At 39.3% G+C, this 22,720-nt stretch overlaps 1 protein-coding gene across 2 annotated transcripts in view; it reads right to left on the bottom strand.

Annotated features, from left to right (window-relative positions):
• GNG12 (G protein subunit gamma 12) overlaps nucleotides 1-22,720 on the bottom strand; it is a 52,002-nt gene that overhangs the window by 288 nt on the left and 28,994 nt on the right. For both annotated transcript variants that reach the window (XM_039329066.1, XM_039329067.1), the window contains exons 3-4: nucleotides 6,479-6,596; nucleotides 1-2,526 (exon numbers count right to left, since the gene is read on the bottom strand). The exon at nucleotides 1-2,526 is cut by the window's left edge and continues 288 nt beyond it. In XM_039329066.1, coding sequence (XP_039185000.1) covers nucleotides 2,401-2,526; nucleotides 6,479-6,574 — 222 coding nt within the window. In that variant the 5' untranslated portion in view covers nucleotides 6,575-6,596 and the 3' untranslated portion in view covers nucleotides 1-2,400. The remainder of the gene's footprint in view (nucleotides 2,527-6,478; nucleotides 6,597-22,720) is intronic.

The following is a 22,720-nucleotide window of genomic DNA, read 5'->3' as shown; positions in this document are numbered from 1 at the left end:
TCAGCTTTTACAAGTAATATAATGTTCAGGTGTCCATTTACTAATGGCAATACCAATGTATTCATTACAAATAATTATACCGACTCTCTTAGAGTTGATAGGCCTGCCAGTGCAGTCTATCCTCATTTATTATAGGCTTATTGCAATGAGTATCAACTCTGACACTTGAGAGAGCTTCAATACTTTATGGCCATCATGTATGAGCTTAGATACATGATCTTTACACAAGAGGACCATGTACTGGTATGAATTAACCACTTCCATGTAGCAAAGTCAAACATAGATTGACCTTTTCTGCTGGATTTTACTTCTTATGTTAAGATCATAATACAAGCTAACTACTATCTGGTTCAACACAATTAACAGAAATGCAAGTTAACCCATGTTGTTGTTGCCATGGACTAATAGTTGCAAGGATCATTCTTTATAAAGCAGATTTATATAGCTGACAAATCAACCACTGTCCAATATCTTGAAACAAACCAAAAGATAGGTCATCTCATGATTTGGGGATAAGAACTTAAGATTTGGTATCAGAAAAGACACTGTTTTAAATTATGATAGCAACTAAGATGGCACCAAATTCCAGCTAATCCAATTAATTAATTGCATATTGATTAAGTGATGAGCAGACTGATGTAAAATAAGGAAAATCAATGCAGAAGTGTGGTTTTGTTATCAGTTCCATGCTATCTTTAGGAAGCTATTTTAGTTTTTAAAATGTGTTAAATTTATATCTTGGGAACATGAAGGCAAAAAGAAGTACAGTATCAATACAGCAGCATGCAGCATTAATACAGTTCTCCACAAGCAGCTTGATTAATGCAGTGAAGAGCACCAGTAAGTTGGGTAGGGACTTTGGCTTACCAGCTCTGCAGGTAGCTTCTCAATACAGTTACGGTGAAACCAAGTATGTGTTTAGCTGTCACCAAGCAGATACAAACACTATGGAAGTCTAGGTCTTCTAATAGGAAGAAATCTTTGAAGGGGGGGGGTGTCCCTTGGCTGGTTGAAAATGATTGCTTCTGGGAGAGCACTATTGGTTGACTTTGCACTCCATGCTAAAGTTTCTATGAAGGAAATCTAACCGTGTGTTTGAGGGCCTTTATATATGGGGCAATTCTTTTCCCTTCTTGAGGAACAACAACAAAAAGCTACAATTAATCCATCTTCAAAATACAGAGCTATGGCAGATTATAATATTACAATAAAAATTAAAAGGCCAAACAAACAGAATAGAGATGCATACTCCTGGCTTAAAATGTATCAGTGTTGCTTCTTTCTATTCAGCATCTCATTACCACATGAACGGTACCCAAATTCATTAATAATGTTAACATACAGAAAAGATTGGTTGCTGCTGCTGAGAACTGCTATAACCCTTCAAGCATTTATTTAGCACAACCACTGATTTTAATAGGCCTTGTGCAGAAGCAGTAGCACCATAGATTTCACTCGGAGTCTCTCTTCCTACTTAGTGATTCTTTGACATTTATGAAATGTACATTTGGGATCAAACTGAAAAAAAAAGCCTGAAAGCTTCCAAAAATCAGTTCATTAGAAACTGTGTAGGAAAGGCAAAGGACAGAATTCCTCTTAAAAGACAAAAAGAAAAGGAGGAGAAATTTTTAGACACCATTATCACAATCAATATGAATTTAGTGTAGTCTACATTTCAATGGAAATAAAAGATAGATTAAAGGAGCTAGATGTCGCTTTTCAAAACTCTTTTGAGAATCAGAATTTATGGTATGTACAAATGTGTAGGTTTTTAAGACATTTTTGAGAGCTTAAGATATACTAAATAGTGAAAGCATGAACTGCAGAAATCCTACCAATAAATGCATCAATAAACTCTGAAGAGTGCCCTTAAAGAATGCACTCTGGAATGTGTCTATACATCTAAACAAACATATGCACACAACCTAGATATAGACTCCATTTACATATACAAGGTACACACTGGTATAAAATCAAATGCAAAAGAAAGCTTGATTAGCACTCTAGGCTTGTCTACCTCACTACTCTGTAAATGAAGCTCAGGCAACTTTGGTCTTGATAGTTCAATCCTTGGATCTGTGAACACTCACTGCATTTTAAAATCAAGCCTATCCCAGCCCAGCCCAGCCCGGTTCAACCCAACAAAGCCAACAGAATCCATGTCTAACAACATTTGTAGAAACCTTCCATTTTGCAAGAAGTAACTTTTAGAACTGTATGCCTGGCATTTAGGATGGGACAAACAAACACTCAAGGAAACTTAAAAGTTCATTCATACACAAGGTGGAAATAAGTTGCTGTTTTATGCAATGGCTACCAGGTGACCTTCAGGTTACTTCTCTAAGAATTGGCTAGGTTGGTTTTGCAGGGGAAGGTTTTGAAGGCATCTTGCTGCTTTGCCTATAGAATAATGCAGGTTTTTTTATCCTTGAAGGGATTTTCTGAAGCAGGTATGCCCATTAGTAAAGGATCCTTCCTGGCATGTTCCTCACAGTAGCACATTAGATCTGCTGATGCCTTTGACACCTGCAGAGGAAAAAAGGTGCAGAATTATAAATTTTCCCAAAAAGCTTCCCTTAATAAAGTGAATTTGAATATACATTCATTGAATATGCCCCTGTGTACCCCCCCCTCCAAAATACTCTGTGGACTTTTAGCTTTTGTTTATGAATGAGACTTTGGTAGCAAATAAACAAATTGCAAAATGAGAAGCCATATTTATGCAGAAATATGATTAAAAGTAGGTATGCATTACTTTTCATTTTCTGTTTTTCACATATGCGTCTTAAGAAGTCTGGGAATGCCTATGGCATTCTTATTTTTCACAAAGAAATCACAGCCCTGATGCTCTAAGGCAGTGGTTCTCAACCTTTCTAATGCCGTGACCCCATAATACAGTTCCCCATGTTGTGGTGACCCCCAACCACTTATACATCACCGGGTGCCAGGGGCGTGGCCAAAGAAAAGGGGGGAAAAATGGCGGAGAGCCTTGTTTGGCGACCCCCATGAAATGGTCGTTCGACCCCAAATGGGGTCCCGACCCACAGGTTGAGAACCACTGCTCTAAGGGACCAGGCTGATCAAGATACAAGAGAGACATAATCTAGTACATCTTGATGGCAGCTTTCTACAAATGGCTAGCGAATCACAGAACAAGAATTGGAAGAGTCTATTCAGGCCATCGGGTCAACCCCTTGCTCGATGCAGGATTCACAAATCATCCTAGGTAGAGAGTTTTCCTTCTACTTCAACATTCAAAACAGGGGAGCCTATCACCTCTTTGAATAACTGGTTCCACTGTCAACCTCTTTTGCGATTTGAACATCATTACTAACATTCAATCAGAATCTATCTTTCTAGGATTTAAATCTATTCTTCCACGGCCTGCACTTTGGAATAGGAATGGACAGGCCTTGGCCTTCTATGTGACATCCCTTAATTTGAAGAATGCTATAATAGGCCCTCTCAAGCATTGTTTCTCAAGGTTAAACATCTCCAGCCTGTTCTCTCTCTCTTCTTGAGATTTGGTTTCTTGTTCCTTGAAATCATTCTTGTTGTCCTTCTCTAAACCCAGATCTGTAAGATATGGTGACTGAAAATGGCACAGTACTTGAAACTGGGTCTGAGCAAAACAGAACAATGATTACTATTTTCTGTAATTTGGAAATTATACTTTTATTAACTGCATTTACCTGTTTTAGTAGCCTGCTGACTTGTATTTAATTTGTAATCAACTACTATTCCATTTTCTTCACATATACAGGTAAATCCTTGACTTATGACCATAATGGACCTTGCCCGTTATGGTTGTAAGTCGTGAAAGTAGTAAAGCTTGTCATCATGTGTGGTGGTTGTTAAGCAAACACTGCAGTCATAAAGTGAGCTCATTGTTTGCTATGGGCTGTTTTTGTCGAAAACCAGAAGTAAAATATGGTCATATGACTGTAGCTCACTGCTAATGACTGAACTTGTGGACCAGTTAGAGAATTCCCAACATGTGGTGACATGATCATTGGGGTGTGTGTGTATGTGTGTGGTGATTGATACTTTGGAACTGTATCATAAGTACCTTTGAGGGAATCTATCAGAATTTTGAACGGCTGCTAAGCGATGGCTCATAATTTGAGGACTACTTTTACTCTTACTAAGCCAAGTACCCCACAGCCTATCTTTATGCAATTGGTATGTGATTACTAAATTATTGTCCCCTCAATTTTTTGTCATCTTCAGATTTGTTAAGTATTCCCTTTACTTTTTCACCTATGTCAATATTGAAAAAAAACTGAAGAATACAAGATCCAGGACTGATTCCTTCCTCTAACTGGATCAAGAACAATTGATAAACATGCCTGCAAATTGAGTTTTGAACCAATTATGTATCAACTTAATTATCATGCCATCCAGCCCATACTTAACCAGCTTGCTAATCAGCAGGTCAAATGCTTTTGATGACGTCAAAATATATTACAGTTATAATTATAATCTGGACCAGAATTTCCATCACTAAGCAATGCAGACGTAAAGTGCAAAATCATATGGTCGCATCGTTCAGCAATGGCAATGCCAACTGCCATTGCTAAGGAGAATTGTGGGTTATTAAGTGAGGCCCTCTTTGCAATTTCCTAACAAACGAAGTCAGTGGGGAAGCCAGCAGGAAGTTGCCAGTCTTAGGTGGCTTGCTAGCAGGCAGGGAGGCAGGTAAATAGCTGCTGCTGGGTGTGAGAGGGACTGAGGAGGTGCACGGGTGGCCAGGGAGGTGTGGAGGAAGCATGTCAGGGCTTGGAGTTGCTGCTGACTGCATGGGAGTATGCGAGTGATTGGGGTACCAATCAGGTGAGGTTTGGGAAAGGCGGGTGGGAGAGAGAGACTTGTGACCTTCATTGCTGGCTTCCCTATTGACTTTGCTTGTGGGAAGCTGCCAGGGAAGGTCACAAATTATGATAATGTAAGCATGGAACACTGCAACTCTCGTAAGCACAAGCCAGTTGCCAAGTATCCAATTGCAAACATGGGGGAGTGGGAGGACAGTTGGAACTTCAAGGACTGGTCGTCACCAACATTCATTCAAGCACTGTCCTAACTTCAAAAGGTTGCTAAATGAATGGCCATTAACCGAGGATTACCTGTATGTCTACGGGAAGAATATGCAGAATAACCATGCATGAATTATTCCATGCAGAGGAGAACTGGCTTTCGATGGTCTGTAACTCAAACCAACATGCATGTTTTGGATATTTTGATTTATATGCAGATCAAAAGGGTGTCAAAAGATAAAAGGCAGACAAGCCAGCACACAAACCATGCAGAGGAGGAGTGAAAACAGGGGATTAAATGAATTAACCTTTCCCAATTTGCCTTATAAAATCATTTTTATTTTGGTTGAAAACCAATTACCAAAGTATTCTGGATTTTGTTTTTGCCAAAGAATGGCTCACTGAACCAGTTTGGCAGAACTTCCATATATCAGGTTTACAACAATCTATGTTTTTCATTTCATGCACATCCTTAGCCTACAGCATTCCCACAACCTATTATGGAATTTGCTTGATCAAAAAAAGAGATAATCATCTGTCTGCAAAGACTCATTCGTGACAAATCCATGCTGATTTGCTATCATTGTCTTCAAGATGCTGACAGTTGCTTATGATTTGCTCTAGAATTTCTGCAGGTATTGATGGCATACTGATTGGTCTGTAATTTGCTAAATGTTTTGCTTTCTGTGTTTTCTGATTTTCAAAAATGTGTGGGAATTGTGACTAGATCATCAGCTAGCTCCTCTCTACCCTGCAATTAATCTGATACTAGAGGTTTAAACTTATTAAAGATGAATTCTCTGATCATATTTTTTATCAACCTCAAGGTTCATTTCTGCCACTTCCTTCTGCTCTTTACAGCAAGAAGACTGCATCAAAATAGAATTTGAGAAACTGTGACTTTTTCCATAGCTTTCTGCTAACACCTGAGTATATACTAATATTTTTCTTTTTATTTCAAATATACCTAATAGCCCTTTTTGTTCTTCTTGGGATTCTTTGCTTTGATTTCTTATTCTAGCCTTTCACTTTCTTGATGCTAGCTCTATTGCTCCAATTCACTGTCTTTATTATTTCTTGTATTTATCTTTATTTTTCCCGATCCAACAAAAAGTTGGAGGAAAATTGTGTCAGAGTCTTGGGATTCTGTTTCTCTGGAAGTCAGCAGGATAACTCTTTGAAAACTGAACAGAACAGGATCAAAATTACATCATGACTTATGTGACTAACCAGCATAATCTCCAAATGTGTTTCTTTTACAGGGATCTAATCATTGGCCCTGAAGTTTCATTAAGCAAAAGACATTAGACCCACAAAGCCACATTCTAATAATTTCAATAATTTGATTTTTTTTAAAAGCATTTTAAAACAGAAGAGGAGAGACAGAGAATGCACTTTAAATAATAAACACATAGTTCGTAACAAGAAAATATATTTAACTTAACCTTTATCCTTTCTATAGATGCTTCTATTCTCAACTGCTGGACAGTTCTTCTTGCTTGAGCTATGTTGTTTGTTGTGCCAGACGTTTTGCTAGACATTCTCAGCTAACTCTTCCAAGCCCTGTACAGAAAAGACCATGGGTTGCTTTGCTGGCTAAAAATCATAATTAATCAACAACCGGAACAAAGGTTCAGAATATTTTATGTCTTCCAATGTAATAGTAACTAAGCTTTCACAGCAGAAGAAGAAAATAACTTTGCAATAGTAAAGTTGATAAAATATTGGGAACAATAAGTTTATAAATGTAGAAAACTTTTATTTTTAAGCACACTAGGAGTGCCAGTTCATAACCATGAATGATCTTTTTTTCAAACATTTTATAAATGGAAACAAGCAGTAGAATTGTTGTTTTCAAAAGACATGCAGTGTATTTATTCACACAAAAAAGTAATAAGGTACACGAAAATGTATTCTTCTTACCGAATGTTATACACCTTTAATGTTCAAAGTACTTTTCTATTCTTCTGCAGTTGGTCTCTTTAGAATTAGATCACCTGCTAAATATATTTGGTCTAATGCAGGGGTCTTCAAACTTGGCCCTTTTATGACTCGTGGACTTCAACTCTCAGAATTCCTCAGGCAGGGTGCCTGGCTGAGGAATTCTGGGAGTTGAAGTCCACAAGTCATAAAAGGGCCAAGTTTGAAGACCCCTGGTCTACTGGTTAAGGCAAGTACAGGCAAGTAATCAAGGTTTATGTCCATTAGATCATCTGCTAATTATACCATAGGTAGATGCCCACGAAGAGAGAGAATGAGAAGGCACACAAGCCAGTTTGGTCTAGTACAAGGGTAGGCAATCTTGGCTCTTTTATGACTCATGGACTTCAACCCCCAGAATTTCTGAGCCAGCATGGCTAGCTCAGGAATTCTAGGATGAAGTCCACAAGTCATAAAAGAGCCAAGGTTGTCTACCCTTGGTCTAGTAGTTAAGGCACCAGGCTAGAAACCAGGATTCTGTGAGTTCTACTCCCACCTAAGACATGAAAACCAGCTGGATGACTTGGGCCAGTCACACTCTCTCAGCCCAACCTACCTCACAGGTTTATTGTTATGAGGAAAACAGGAGCAGGAAGGAATATTAGGTAGGTTTGCCATCCTGACTTATTTATAAAAATAAGAAAGGCAGGAAATACACATACCAAGGATCAAAATCATCACAGGCTTTTAATGCAAAGTGGTCTGTGAGAGCATGTGGCTCATCAACAACTCTGTCTGCCAATGGACGTAGTAACTGCACTCCCAAATATATCCTCTAGAGCAGGGGTAGGCAACCTTGGCTCTTTTATGACTCGTGGACACCTGGCTCAGGAATTCTGGGAGTTGAAGTCCACAAGTCATAAAAGAGCCAAGGTTGCCTACCCATGCTCTAGAATCTAAAGCAGTGGTTCTCAACCTTTTTAATGCCACGATCCCCAACTGGTCGTAAGTCAAGGACTACTCAACCTGTCGTAAGTCGAGGACTACTCAACTGGTGCAGCACCGTTTGCAGAATGGGACTTTTGGCGGGCTCAGCAGGGCAGAGACAGCCTGGACAATTCCTATTGGCTTTTGAAAGCCAATAGAATTAGACTCTATTCGAGAGAGTCTATTCTATTGGCTTTCAAAAGCCAATAGAATAAAAGGGAGTAGCACAGCTAAGGAAAAGGGGGAAAAATGGCAGACTGCGCTGTTTGGCGACCCCCATGAAATGGTCGTTCGACCCCAAATGGGGTCCCAACCCACAGGTTGAGAACCACTGATCTAGAGCTAAAACATTTAGCAGATTTATCCACTGTTCTCCTTTCTCACATGTCTGGGATGAAGATGGCTTATTGGATCTTTTGTTTTTCCAAATTTTCCTCAATGTATTCAACTTTCAGCACTTTAGCGTTAGTAATTTTTCACTGATGTTTCTTCAGAGTGATTCAAACTGCATAAGAATACTGCTTTTCAAAATATTATCTTATTTCTTCTAAAAATGTGCACTGCCAAAAATCTGAAATAATGTAAGGTTACAAACTCAGCTTCTTGACTAAATCAAATTACCCACTCAAAGGAACACAAAGCATATTTAAGAAGATCACATTCACTTTCTTTGCCCGATCCAAATGACATTGCTTATCATGCTTGGCACTGAGTGTTCAGAGCTGAGTCACAGGCCTTAATATCCTACTGTTGGATCCCTTCCAATGAACTGCAGACTCTGATCAGCATGTTCAGCCAACGAATGACCACTGTAGCACAAGATTTTTAACCTCTGGGAAGCCACGTGAATTACTGAAATACCACTCCTGACTCGTTTTCAAGATTATGCCTGAATACTGCCAAAACTGGAATGCTTTGCTCCTAGTTTTGAGAACAGACATTCTACTGCAGCTAAATTCTGTGAAAGGGAATTATGAGCTTTATGTATAAATAAGCAGATAAACAGAATGAAACTGTAATGTAATCTGATTCTGCTCATGAAAACACCAGTACGATAACAATTCTGTAGACCAGTGTTTCCCAAACTTGACAATTTTAAGGCATGAGGACTTCAACTCCCAGAATTCCACAGCCAGCAACGCTGGCTGTGGAATTCTGGGAGTTGAAGTCCTCATGCCTTAAAATTGTCAAGTTTGGGAAACACTGCTGTAGACAATGCTGCTAAAACATAAAGCAAAACAACTAAATTATTAGTCTGAGTTTCAGATCCAGCTACTAGATATTTTAATGACTTTCAAAAGTGCCTGCTTCCAAAAGTCCTTGATACCCTATTTAAAATAGTGTAACCTGTGACATACGTATATTAAAAATTACAAAGCAGTCTTCAGAGAGAGAGACTTCCAAAGCTACATCTATCTGCAGAAGAACTGGTACAGTACTTACTACCATTAATGATCTGAGTTTAATAAACTGACAAGTAAAGCCCAGTAAAATTACTGACACAAGCATTATTGATTCACTCATGGGAATCCATTTGCATTCTATGAAAATTATTGCTTTTAATAAAAGAAAAACAAACTCAAAGCTAAATATTAGTAGAGAAGCCAGCTGATAACAATATCTCTCCAAACATGATGTGAGCAAACCAAAATCAATTGCTTCTCTATTTAATTCCAAGGTCTCAACCTTCAATAGCCAGTGGGTTAAATAATTGCTCCTGCCTTCTCCCCCCTTGATAGAAGAGGTCATTTGCTGTCTTGGGCTTCAGTACTATCACAGTTGTTGAGCCATTCAGTGCCTGCAAATCAATGTATTAATATATTAGGGAAACAAGTCTGGTATATAGTGGCTAAGGTACCAGGGTAGAAACTGGGAGTCTATGAGTTCTGGCCCCCATTTACAGTAATTTTTTAACACTTTCCAGTTCTCACAGCTCAGAACCTATACAGACAATAATCCAGACAAGTTAAACTCCCACTTTCAATCAATGAGTTGAATCAGCTTGGGTTCCAATTTACATCTTATTTTTAAATGCCATATGATTCCTGAGTCTATGGATTTTATCGGATGGTTAGAAATATAAATATTAGCCACATTAACATCAGGCTTCCTCATTGGCTCTAAAAGAGCTTTATTTATTAATGTATTGCTTCTATTTGTACATCTCTGATCAGTGACTTGACAATATTAAAGTCAGGTATCCATAATATTCACTAGAAATGTGCACAGTACGTATGTTTTAGTTGTGAACAAAAGCAAAAACAAAAATATTTCAGGTAAATATACTGCCAGTGAAATTTATCAGAAGAAAGCATCTAGTCGGAAGTCGCCCTGAGCCTGGAGGAAAACAAAACAAAACAGAAAAAAGCCTTCTGCAATGTAGGTATGTATCCAGTGAATCAGATCCAGGGAAAGGTTTGTGCCAATTGCAGATTACTTCATCAGTCAAGCATCCTGGCAGGCATTCTGGTTCTTTGTCTAGCAAATAAATCTTGGGTGGTACATGATACGAGAAGAAAAGCAGCAAATGACAGGAATTTATTTCCAAGGCAAAACCGACTTTCAAATCCTTTTTTTGTTGGTTAGGGAGCAAAATATAAAATCTTAGTCACTTAACATACTTATTTTAGAGAAACAATAAAAGTACTTCTTTCCTCAAAGGATGAAATAAACATCTTAATAAAACTGCCAGGGCAACAACAATGCAGGCAGGAGCATTAAGCTAGTCATAGACTGACACATATCAGGATGGTGCTTATCATACTGGTATAACAAGCAATTACTTGGCCTTGAAATATACTTTCAGCGGGCTAAGTTTCATATCCTTTTACAAAAACATGCAAAAAACTGGTTAACAGTGAAGCTACGATTCTTATGGTAAATAATATCAGCTTATGCATGGGTGGAGATGGTTAGCCAGAAGTGGCACAAATTTTTATTCTTGTACACATTACTTGTGAAGATATCAGACTCATGTATAAATTTGATGTTATAAATCTTTTGTCTAATCACTAGTTGGGGTAGCTAACAATTAGCAGAAAATTTGCTTGAGAAACATTTTTCCAAGGGTAATTTGCTAGCAATTTAGTGAGTTAAAAAACACAAAAGTAATCCTCGACTGACTACCATCAAGCCTGGAATCTTGGTCATGGAGCAAAATGGTCATTAAGTGAAACGTGAGGAGACTGGCCACATGACTGCTTTGCTCAATGATCACAAACCTGGCATTCCTGGAAGTGATCATTAAGCTATTGTGCAGGTCGTTAGGCAGATAGAGTCCCAAGGTAAGGAGCCCAGGATGCCTCAGGGATGAGTGGATGGGAGATTCCACTCAGGAGCTGAAAATCCTCCCTCCTGAAATCCAAACGCCTGCGTCAGGTGTTCCTCACTCTCCTGAGGCATCCCGGGCTCCTTACCTTAGCGTGCTGCCTCTCCGCTTTCTGCTCAGATTTCAGGTCCCTTTCATCTCTAAAGACTGGCTGAAAGAGCTGCTTGCCAAAGGATGCCAGTTCCCCTCCGTGCATGAATGGAACACCTTCCGCAAGGTGCAGGAATGGCGCTCAAATCATCAGGACCTGAACTCACTAACAGAGTTTAGCTTCTCTTTATAAGCAGCTATTTTAGCCGGGCCCTAGAGACGAGATGGAGTCTTCTCAGCAGATGGCAGTACTTGCCACCTTCCCTGATGGCCTCCCCATTGACTTTCTGGGGAAGTAGCAGAGAAGATAGCAAATAGCAATCACATGATGGTGGGGCGGTAATCGGTAATCAGTCGTAAGTGAAAACAGATTGCCAAGCACCCGGATTACAATCACGTGACCGTAGGGGGAACAGCACGGTATTTTATGACAACCAGAAATGTATATAGAGGCCATAAAGCACTTTTTTCGAGGCCATTGTAACTTTGAAAGTCATTAAACGATCCAGTACATGATCACCTCTAACTTTACGTTTTATTTGTTCCATTTGTAGTAAATGTCTTCTGGAGCAAAAGGCAGTATGCAAAATAACTGCTTCTCCATTTTGATACTCCTGGTAACCTTGAAAGTTATGTCAGATTGAGAAACAGCAATTGCTTAAAAATCATTCAAGGAGCTTCAAGTTGAATAATTAACGAAACCTCTAATTTCTCCAATCGAACACAATTACTCTTGTAAAAATTGCCAGGTTGCTTAAAATCTACAGCAAATGACACAAAATGGGCTGATATATGATGCATTAATGCAAATCTGTAATATAAATAAATGGATGAATCACTGAATGGCTTGTTTGTGGGAGGGAGGCAGATCCTTATTGGCCAAAGGGAGCTTGCTGGGCTTGGCCAGGAGGGAGGTGATGGGATGGAACCAGAAGTTCACAAAGGGCAAGAGAAGGTCCTTGCCTAACAACGAGATGATCCTCACCTAATTCAGGGATTTCCAACTTCCAGGCCACAGACCACTACTGGTTTGTGGCCTATTAGGAACCGGGCCGCGCAAGGCTTCGCGGGTAAAGCTTCACGGGATCTAAATTGTGCATGAAACCTCCTGCCCAGTTTGTGGAAGAATTGTCTTCCACAAAACTGGTTCCTGGTGCCAGGATTGGGAACCACTGACCTAACAAACACAAACCGGGTCTACTGGAACTGCTGTCACTAAGCAATGCAGCCACATGCTATTTCATTTAACGTCCACATTTTGCACCAGTTGAAGCTTCTGAATGTTTTTCAAGGGGAGCCCAAGTAGAGCACATTACAGTTATCCAAATGAAAGATCAGAAGGGATTATAAGCAGAGCTTTCTAGTCCAGGAATGTGTGCAACTGGTGCACAACCAAAAGTGTGCAAAGGCCCTCGCAGCCACGGCTGCCACTTCCAGCAGGAGTCATCGAGTCCAAGAGAACCCCCAGATTGTGCACCGCGTCCGTCTAGGACAGGAACATTCCATCCAGGAAGCACTTTGTCACCAGAAGGCCCCAACACTCAGAGCCACTCAGTCTTGCATAGTTTTATCATTGAACAATATATGATATTCTCTACAAAACACAGAAAGGAGGGAAGTATTAAAAGTGCATATGTTTGAGATGTACTGGAGTAAAGTTTTCATAACTTCCAGGCAGCATGGATCACAGTCAGGGATTATGGGAGCTGAAGGCTATCACACTGCTTAGCTTTGTTTTGAATGCTTCTTTAACTGTGCATGCAAATCTTTGACAATCACAGGAACAAATTTGCATGCAGTTTACGGAATTAACAAAACCCGCAACAAGCTATAACAGGATCACATTTCCTATTGTGAATTAAATAAATAAAACGCTGGCTACTAGATACCTTAGTCAAGAATGTGTGCGTGATTACTATGGTCTGCAAAAGACTGTTTACCAGAATTTACACTGCCCACTGCCAGAATCCTCCTCGATTCCTCAAAGAGAGCCTTTAAACTGACATATTTACAACTCTACCAATAATTCTACAAGGCCTGCCTTAGTTATGAGCATGATCAACATAACCATACAGTGACAACAGCTGTTTTTAAAAAGGTAAGTAGGAAATGGCATTATAGGACAGAAAATTAAGACACATTCTCTTTTTTGGGCGGGGGGGGGGAGGGATGGTGGGGTCAGAATGGGAAATGAGTGACTGGTTTTCCCACCCTTCTCGGTGAACAAAAGCTAATTCAGCAGTGCTTAATTTTAGCTCCATCGTGACCCTTATGTTTTTGTCTTTGTGTGAGATGATCAGTCAAGCTCTACCAAAACAATGGGACCTATTGCTGGGACTACTTTTTTCCTAACTGTAACATCAGCCTTTCCATAAAAGGCAACTGATAAGTCCTTTCTCATCTTGCATGACTCAGCATGATTTGGTGAGTTCAAGCTTACTCACCGCTGTGATGCTGGCCTACTGTAATGAAATCACACAGCCAAAGTGATTCTTTCTCTAAAGAAACGTTACCCATGCTTATAGCATATTTTTGAAAATTACATCATTCTTTCTATTAACTGTAGTTAAACCTGGGCCAGCCTCTCACACTTAGGCATCAAAGAAAGCAAGCTTACTCTTAGAGGGCTAATATATTTTCTCTCCTCAGCTTAAAAAAAAACCTTGAAGCTTTTATTAAAATAAATAGGCATCCTGCAGCTTTTGTAAAGCCCTTGTAAAAGTTGTCTCTGAAAAGGTTTATTATGATAGAAGGGGGAACCTGCCAGTCTTATGGGAAGTAATATTAATTATATTCAATTTAAATATAATTTAAAGTAAATAATTTCAATTTTTGCTCTGGTTCCAACACACTTTTTTTCCTTTTGGCCATTGTTCAGAGTGCTACTTGGGTTATTTTCCAATTAGCTGCATGAGGAAGATATAAATCCAAGGCAAATTTTCATGACCTTAACCAGATGGGGAAGTTGCCAGTATGTTTTGGTACAGAATTTTATTCTATATTTCAACAAGAGGGAGAAAAAGCAACAACTGATTATCATTCATGTAAGAGGCTTTCCTCAGTCTGAAAATTGTTGTGCATCCTGATCTAAAGAGCACTAGTTCCAATTTAAAGTTAAGAGGTTTTGAGAATGTTAACAACAATATGTGGATCTAGTGTCTGATTGTTCTTCTTGGTTATTTCAAGTCAGGGACACCCACCCAATTAGGTCAGGAAGAAAATCATCCTGCTCAAAGAAATCCACAATACTTTCAAAGTTTTCCAGAATTAACTTGTGTGTCAAAGCAAACAAGGAAGAGCCATTCTAAAAATGAATCTGAGGACTTATTTTATCCCAGGGAGACCTCTGAAGTCAAGAATAAGTTTGGCAACCACCGAATCCTTCTGATTTATAATTCATAAGACGGCCTTCCTCCCCAACTATGAATTAAATGAAAAACAAACGGAAGAGAAGTGAAATGACCGGTTACCCAAATGTGAAGAAAAACAGAATTGTTGAATTCATGCAGTTCATAAACCATAGCAATTGCAGGCTTAGAAAAAAACTATTACATTGCAAAACAGAAATATATACCTGCCAAAATGTTAAGTTCTATTCAAGATGTATGAATCTTATATTTTCCTACCCCTTATTTATCTTGACAGGAAAAGGAATGCCCATATCTACTTATAGTCATATCATATCTCATTTTTGTGAATACCACCTTACAATTTAAGTTCATAAAAAAGTTACTTTTGGAAAGGATTACTAAAACAAGGACATAAAACAGTGATTTCCAACTGGAACCTGTTTGCATTATATATTATATAGATATGCATTTTGCAAAATGTATTAATTCAACTTATTAAGTGCCTGAAAAATATGTTGGATTCCGTCTTGCTGAATGTTTTCAAATGATATAAAGGAAGGTCCAGAGGATTGCTATACTGAGTGGGAAGTGGGACACATAATTCCTACAGTATCTTCTAATTCAGAGTTCTCCAATGTTTCCGATTTGCGGACCGGCGGATGGGAGAGGGGATGGTTCTACGCGAGTGGCAGGCAAGCATGTGCATGCACGTGCAGCTCCATTTTGCGAGCAGCATGCATGTGTGACTGCCATTCACACAAATGGAGTGCATGCGTACCGCTCACCCACTGCTTGCGCAAATGAAGATGCATGTGTGGGTGCGCACACTGGCCGTTTCTGTGGCCCGGTTGAAAACCCCTCACGGTCCATTAGTGGGCCACAGCCTACAGGTTGGGGACGCCTATTCTCACTCATACATTCTGTGATGCAATATTATTTATTTATTTACTTATTTGCTTTTACTTTATTTGAGTTCGGTGTTGCCTGATTCAAAACTGTCTCTGGGCAGCTCACAGTATATAAAGATACAAATACAATAATATCAATAAAAGTACAGCACTGGAAATAAACAAAATGGCAAATCTGGGCAACTAATATCAAGAGACTTGCAGTTTAAGACAAAGGTATCTAACAAGGGGTTTCATCCACCTTAGCCCAAGGTCTGGAAGAAGAGCCAGGTATTTAATGTCATGCAAGAGGGAGCCATCCAGATTGCCTGAAACTTCAATGTAATTTGATGGTACTTGCAACCAATTTGACTATTCTTGTGTAAAGTCTGAAGCAGTCCTTGTCGTATGCAATCAATTCACAAAGTATCCAATCTAATTTCAATTTAACCCAGTGGTGGGATTTAAATATGTGAACAACCGGTTCTCTGTGTGGATGCCACTTCCGGAAGTCCATTCTGGGCCTGGGCAAAAAAAAATTAGTTACCAGCTCTGCTGAAGTGGTGCGAACTGGCTGAATCCTACCACCGATTTAACTTGAAATGTTATAAACACTGTTATGAACATGGTTTTAAATTTGAATATAAATTTTAAAACGGTATGGAATAGGTGGAAATATTGTCTTAAATTTAGGGTCCCCTCAGCTAAACATGGTATTTTACTGTTAATTTTTCTAAGTTCCTCCCGACTTCATTAAAGTTTCTACACTACTTGACCTGACTGTTGGAACCAAGACTCTTTCCACAGTCTTGGTTCCAAACGAACCTTTGAACCAGAGTTAATAGTCCAATAGCAGTCTCGAAGTTAAACTTCCCTTATAGAAAGGAGGGGGAGGAGAGAAAGAAAGAAAGGGGGAAAAAAAGAAAGAAGAAGGAAGGCAAAGAAAACTCCTCTCAGTTTGAAGTTCTCCAACAAGTGAAATTGCACCAATGCAGGCAACCCTTCTATGCCCGAACTTAGCAGTGCCCAGTTCACATTCTTTTGCAAATGGATTTTAGTAAACACTTTTCACCAAGAGTGGAATGTAAGAGATTGAAGAAAACCTTAATTTATGGTTGAGTATCTTTACTAGTAGATTAATATAACTTCTTTCTCTTAAGCACTAAATACCAGAGATATAATGGCTTAATTCAGGTAGTAATTAGTTCATCTGCCAAATCACCTGTGTGTTTTAAAGTGGATGCTTTTATATTAAAAAATAGCAATTATCTTATTATTTTAATATGTAAAACACAACAGGAAATCTATTTTTATAAAAGTTATGTTTATTGCTAAATTATGGATAAACCTAGTAATAAAGGATTTACCTATACTTCATCAACAAGAATATTTAAGAGAAGCACTGACCATAATCAAAATTATGAGGTTCTTGGTGCTGAGCTTGGCTGATTTCTTGCAGACGTTTCATTACCAAACTAGGTAGCATCATCAGTGCTACAAGAAAGTGGGGTTTGCTCTCATTTCTACATCTTGCCCTGTATCTTGCCCTGTCTGTGTTGGTGGGAGTAGTCTTGGTGGTTCTTTGATTAGGTTGTTGTTTATTGTTAGTTTGTTTGTCTGAGTTTGATTTGGGTATTGTTAACTTCTTGACTGTTCGCCTAGTGTTAATCTTGGTGTTAATCTCTGTTCCTCTGGGTGTTGATTGCTGGTATAAGGAGGTGTTTTGATCTTTTTGTTTCCTTTTTGGCCTTCTGATTGTCTCTTTCGAATGATATGTAGATGCTGTTTATCTCTATGTGCCTGTTGATCGCTGATTTGTCTGAATGCCAGACTTCCAGGAATTTCTAGCATTTTTGGACTTGGCTTGGTCTAGAATGGCTAAGCCTTTTCATGTATTGTGAAATTAAGGAGTTTTCCACATGTCTTCTGACTGCTAGTTGGTGTTCATGGATGTGTTCTGCTAGTCTTCTGCCTGTTTGTCTTACATAGTGGCAGTTACAATCCTTATGCTGTATGTTGTGATGACTCCTGTTTTTTTTCTTCTGGGGCTGCTGAATCTTCTGATGAACCTAGAATGTTTTGAAGATTTTAGTTGGTTTGTGTGCTATGGCAATTCCATGTGGTTGTAATAATCTGTTGGTAGTTTGAGATTTTTTTTATGTGTGGCAGTGTTATCCTTTTCACTGTTTGTGTTGGTTGTGTTATATTGGGTTGAGTGCTCAAGCACTTTTTGATAAAATTGCATGGGTATCAATTTTGTTGTAAGATGTTATAAGATGATGCGTTTCCTTTTTTCTAATATTCAGGCTTGCTGTGGTGAGTTTGTGCTCGTCTAAAAAATTACACAGCTTCTCTTGTAGGCGGTTGGATTGTTATTTGGTAGGGGAGCACTTGGTTGGTGTGGGTGGTTTTATGATAAAGTTGTGTTTCTAATTTGCCATCGTTGCCTAAGGATATTCAGGAAGGGTAACATGTTGTTATTTTCTTCTTCCCTTATGACTTTTATTCCTTTGAAGATGTTGTTGAGAGTTTTTTGTGTTCTCTAGTTGTTCCTTTTTTATTATGACAAAGGTGTCCTCTATGCACCAGATCAATGGGAATACTATAGATTCTAAGTGTTGCATTATGGTCCGAGTCCTGAAAGCAGGAATCCCATGGGTGTTCCTTTGATTTGTTAATATATTTGTCTGTCGAACTGAAAGCAAGTGGTCAGACACAGCTTGATGAGATGCACAATTCTGGGCATTTCAACTTTGGTGCATTTGATTAGGTTGGGTGTGCTGTGTAGTAGTGCTGTCATGAATTCCTTTGCTAATTCTGGATCTATGGATGTAAAGACATCAAATAAGACCATGATTTCATTTCCATCTATTGTCAGGATTTTGATTCTTTTGAGGCACTGTAGTGGAGAGTTGATGGAATATTTATTTCCCTCTGTGAGATGTCCAAGCTTTTTTGTCAATTCTTTAGCAATGTTGTAGATTGGGGTCCGTGGTAGTCCGTGGGGTCCGTAGTAGTTCGATGGAGAGATATATCTGATTTGTTTGGAGACAGCCATAGAAATGTGAGGACAGGTCCGCAGCTCAGAGAGCACCAAGGGCCTCACAGTTCAACCCTAAGCTACAAATATTCTCACCCATTGATAATCAATTTTTTTTATACAGAATGAAAAAAAAATCTCAAAGACAGAGCAAAGCAGTTCTTCTGGTGAAAGGCATTTGTGAAAGTCATTCCACTCTTTAACTGGCAACACAATTAAAAAGATGCTGTCCTCTGCTATTCCTGCTTAATATCGATCAATGAAGAATGTGGAACATCAGGTATTAAATGCAATATATCAGGCTGTAGAGAGTACATACCGCTGAGAGAAAATGCTGTGAGTTATCCTCTGTTTTATGACCTGATATGTGTGTGTGGGGGGGGGGGAGATTAGCTGCATTTTTATTATATTCAATAGTTTGGTCCAGAAAGGTAGGTCGGTATTTTTACAAACAAATCAAGAGAGTTCTTTGGCTACTAAGTTCCAAGATTTTAGGTGAATTAAATGTAAGAGGCAACACTTTGTGCTGAGATAGAAATAAATAGTAACTATTTCAGATTATTTATTTTTTTAAAAAAAAACCATCCTGCTCAGCCAAATTAGCCCTAGACAATTTTGGACCAAAATTTCAAAACACATTCAAGGTCAGCATCATATAAACTGTCTTCTGAAATTCAGCCTAGTAAAGCACAAATGGACAAGACACAGCTGGCAGCCCAACAGGAGCTAATGGAATACAGCATGTCAGCATTCAAAAAAAAAAATCAATGAAAGATCAAACAGCATGTCCAGATTACAAAACTGCATGTTAAGAGTAATTGCAAGCCATCCAATACAGCTGATCAAGTACTCACAGCTAAGCAACCAGAAGCTCTCTGTTGATTTACAGATTCAGTTTGCTAATGCATCAATCTATGATGTGGTCTGATTTGTTGTTTTCTGAATCTGGGCCATGGGTCACATTGTAGTTATAGTGGAAATCTATTAGCTATAACCTGAAGGCTGGGTTCAGCTAACTGGTTTTAACTACCATTTGACCTGTCATTAAAACCAGACTAACAGCTAGCTCAGTGGTGGCGAACCTATGGCACGCATGCCAGAGGTGGCACTCAGAGCCTTCTCTGTGGGCACGTGTGCCATCGCCCCAGCCCTGCCTACCCCCATGGCCCCTTCCTCACCAGCAGCTCCTCCAGAGAGTTGCCCCTGGGCGCGGCCCGCACAGAGCAGTGCAGCCAAGGACATGGCAGCCGGGTAGTGGGGCCAAAACTCCACCCTCACACTCCGTCATGTGCAGATGCTGCAGGGCGTGGGTGGAGGGTGTGGCCACCATGGCGCTGCTGGGCTGCCTGGACGATCTGCTGCAGTGGGCCGTGGAGGCAATGGGTGCCCCTGCGGGCAGGCGGAGCGCGGGGTGGTGGGCAGGGCAGGGGGTAGGGCACTCCATCTCTAAAAGGTTCGCCATCACTAAGCTAGCTTATGGTTAAACAGTCATTAATGTAATCCACCAAGAAAACAACAATGTATAAGAACAGCTGTAGCAAAGCCATTGCTGCAGTCTTGTTGCGCTCACTTTTAATCCTAGCCCTAATCTTTTTTTTTCCAATTTTTATTATTTTATTTTCATTACAATCATAAGAAAAAAAATTCAGATACATAAGAAGTTAAAATACAACACACAAATTCCGACATTGCTCACCCATTTCCACCCAGACCGCATCCCCCTCTCATCTCTTCACTTCCCCCTTCCTTCTACCTCCTCCTCTCCTCCCCTCCCTCTCTCCTCCATCTTTCTACTTACTTATCCCTCTCTTCTTCTTCTCAATCGGATGCAGTCTGAGGGAAAATGCCCAAGCAATCCTCTATCACCAAAATCTAAACTATTGAGCATACTACCCATACTCTCCCCTCCCCCCACCCCCTTCCCCCCACCCCCTTCCCCCCCCCCCCGACTTCCCAGAGCTCAGTACAGGGTTACAAAAAAAAGAAGAAGAAAAGAAAAAAAAAGAAAACTAAATATAGTCAACTTAAATTTACTACTTATACAATAACCGGAATCCTAATAACCCTTAACTCTCTGCAAACTTGAATTCATAATTTAATAAAAATCCATTATTCATAAAATAAATGAAACTTTGTTGTTCCATACTTCTTCTGAATATATTCTATCCATCTTCTCCATACAGAAACATATCTCTTTTGTGAATGGTCCTTTAAGTAAGCAGAAATTTTAGCCATTTCTGCTAAATTAGAAACCTTGAACACCCATTCTTCCAAAGAAGGCAGAGAATCTTTTTTTCAATACTGACCCACCAATAGTCTTGCTGAATCCTAGCCCTAATCTTAACCCCTAATCCAGGCATGTCAAACTCGCGACATCATGTGATGTCATGCAACATATCGCAACTTTTTCCCCATTGCCGGCAATGGGGTGGGCGCAGTTTCGTCATGATGCATCCGGCCTATGGGCCGGCAGTTTGACATGCCTGCCCTAACCCTAATACTAACCCTAATTCTCATCTTAAACCTAACCCTAAGCCAGGGTTGCACAAAGATTCGGTAGTACAAATTAGATGGGAGTTTCATTCTTAATTATGCACTTGATACATCTGATTCTAGTTGGATCACCATTCATGAAACTCTCCTACTGGAGGAAGAGGGTTAATTTTATTTATTAAATGTATATGGTTGCCCCTCTTGCGGATGCAACTCTTGGGAGCTAAGTTATTTTTCTCCTCTTTCTTTTGACTTCTCTAAGTTTGTTTTTCCTTTCTTTTTGTAGCCAAATGGATTTCCTGAAATAGTTCAAGAAGCTTGAGAGATTTTCAGGAATCCTGCACAGGTAATAGCAAAAATGGATAAGCAAGGCGTGAAAACATTACTACTATCTTCCATTTCAGATTTCAAGCCCTTGGGAGTCTTTCCCTGTGCAAAAAGCAAGCCTAGTTCCAATTGTTTATAAGGCCCCAATATTTCAAAATGTCTTCTAGCAAAGCTGAATGCTGAGTTTAATCAAAATATGAAGCTGCAACTGCTAATATTTCTGCTTTTTTGCTTATAAGCAGTCAGCTGGTACTAACTGTTCAATCACTATCAATTGGCTCTCCCTGAAAAAGCCATATCTGAGGCTTATACAATCACAGTACTGTACTGTCATAATACAACCCTGGTAAATTATTAGGTTATTCTAGCAATTTTCTTGCAAAAACAGCTAAAGAGGTACACATTAATGGCTGGTCAGTAAGCAGCAGGATTTTGTTGTTTAAGTTCTCAGCTAAACTACTGACCTTTCAAAACCTTGTTTTTAACCTCTACCTGAAAAACAACTTTAAAAGCTTCACCAATAAGCTTATTGTTTTAGGGATATTCTTCAAGTTTAATTGCTAACCAGTCTCATTCATGATCAAATAGTGTTTATACTTTCCAAGTTGCTGTTTATTGTTCTCAAAAGTTGTTGATTTTCTCCCTGAGCTCGTGATCTCTGACTAACCAGAGCTGGAGCCAAAATAACATGTAACTGGGTCCTACAGTCTTCACTGGTGGATTCAGTATTTCCTGCACCATTTTCACAGCCTGGTGAATTCTTCATAAATTTCTTTAAGCAACTTCCCCTCAGGCTTAAGAGTCTGAAAATCCTACAGACTAAACTAGACTAGGGAATGTAGACTGCTCTTGTCTTTAACAAAACAAGTGATTGCCTTTTGTGATCTTCTGACAAGCAAAGTCAATGGGGGAAGCCAGATTCATTTAACAACCATGTTACTAACTTAACAACTGCAGTAATTCACTTAGCAACCAGGGCAAAAAAGGTTGTAAAATGAGGCAAGCCTCACTTAACTGTTTTCCTTAACAATGGAAATTTTGAGTTCAATTATTGTAAGTCGAGGACCACCTGTCGCACTGTTATTTAACAAATAACATTTAGCAATGTTATTTAGAATATAGTTGCCACAAACTGAAAACTAAATGAGACCCAACTATAGGCAGTCCTCGACTTACAATCATAACTGAACTCAAAATTTCCATTGTTAAGCAAGACAGTTAAGTGGGATTTGCCTCATTTTACAACCTTTCTTGCCATAGTTGCT

Source organism: Crotalus tigris, unplaced genomic scaffold, assembly GCF_016545835.1.
Source record: "Crotalus tigris isolate CLP2741 ecotype Arizona unplaced genomic scaffold, ASM1654583v1 scf7180000024387.2241675, whole genome shotgun sequence".
Taxonomy (NCBI): domain Eukaryota; kingdom Metazoa; phylum Chordata; class Lepidosauria; order Squamata; family Viperidae; genus Crotalus; species Crotalus tigris.
The sequence above is the reverse complement of the archived record's forward strand: the minus strand, read 5'-3'. Positions and strand labels throughout refer to the sequence as shown.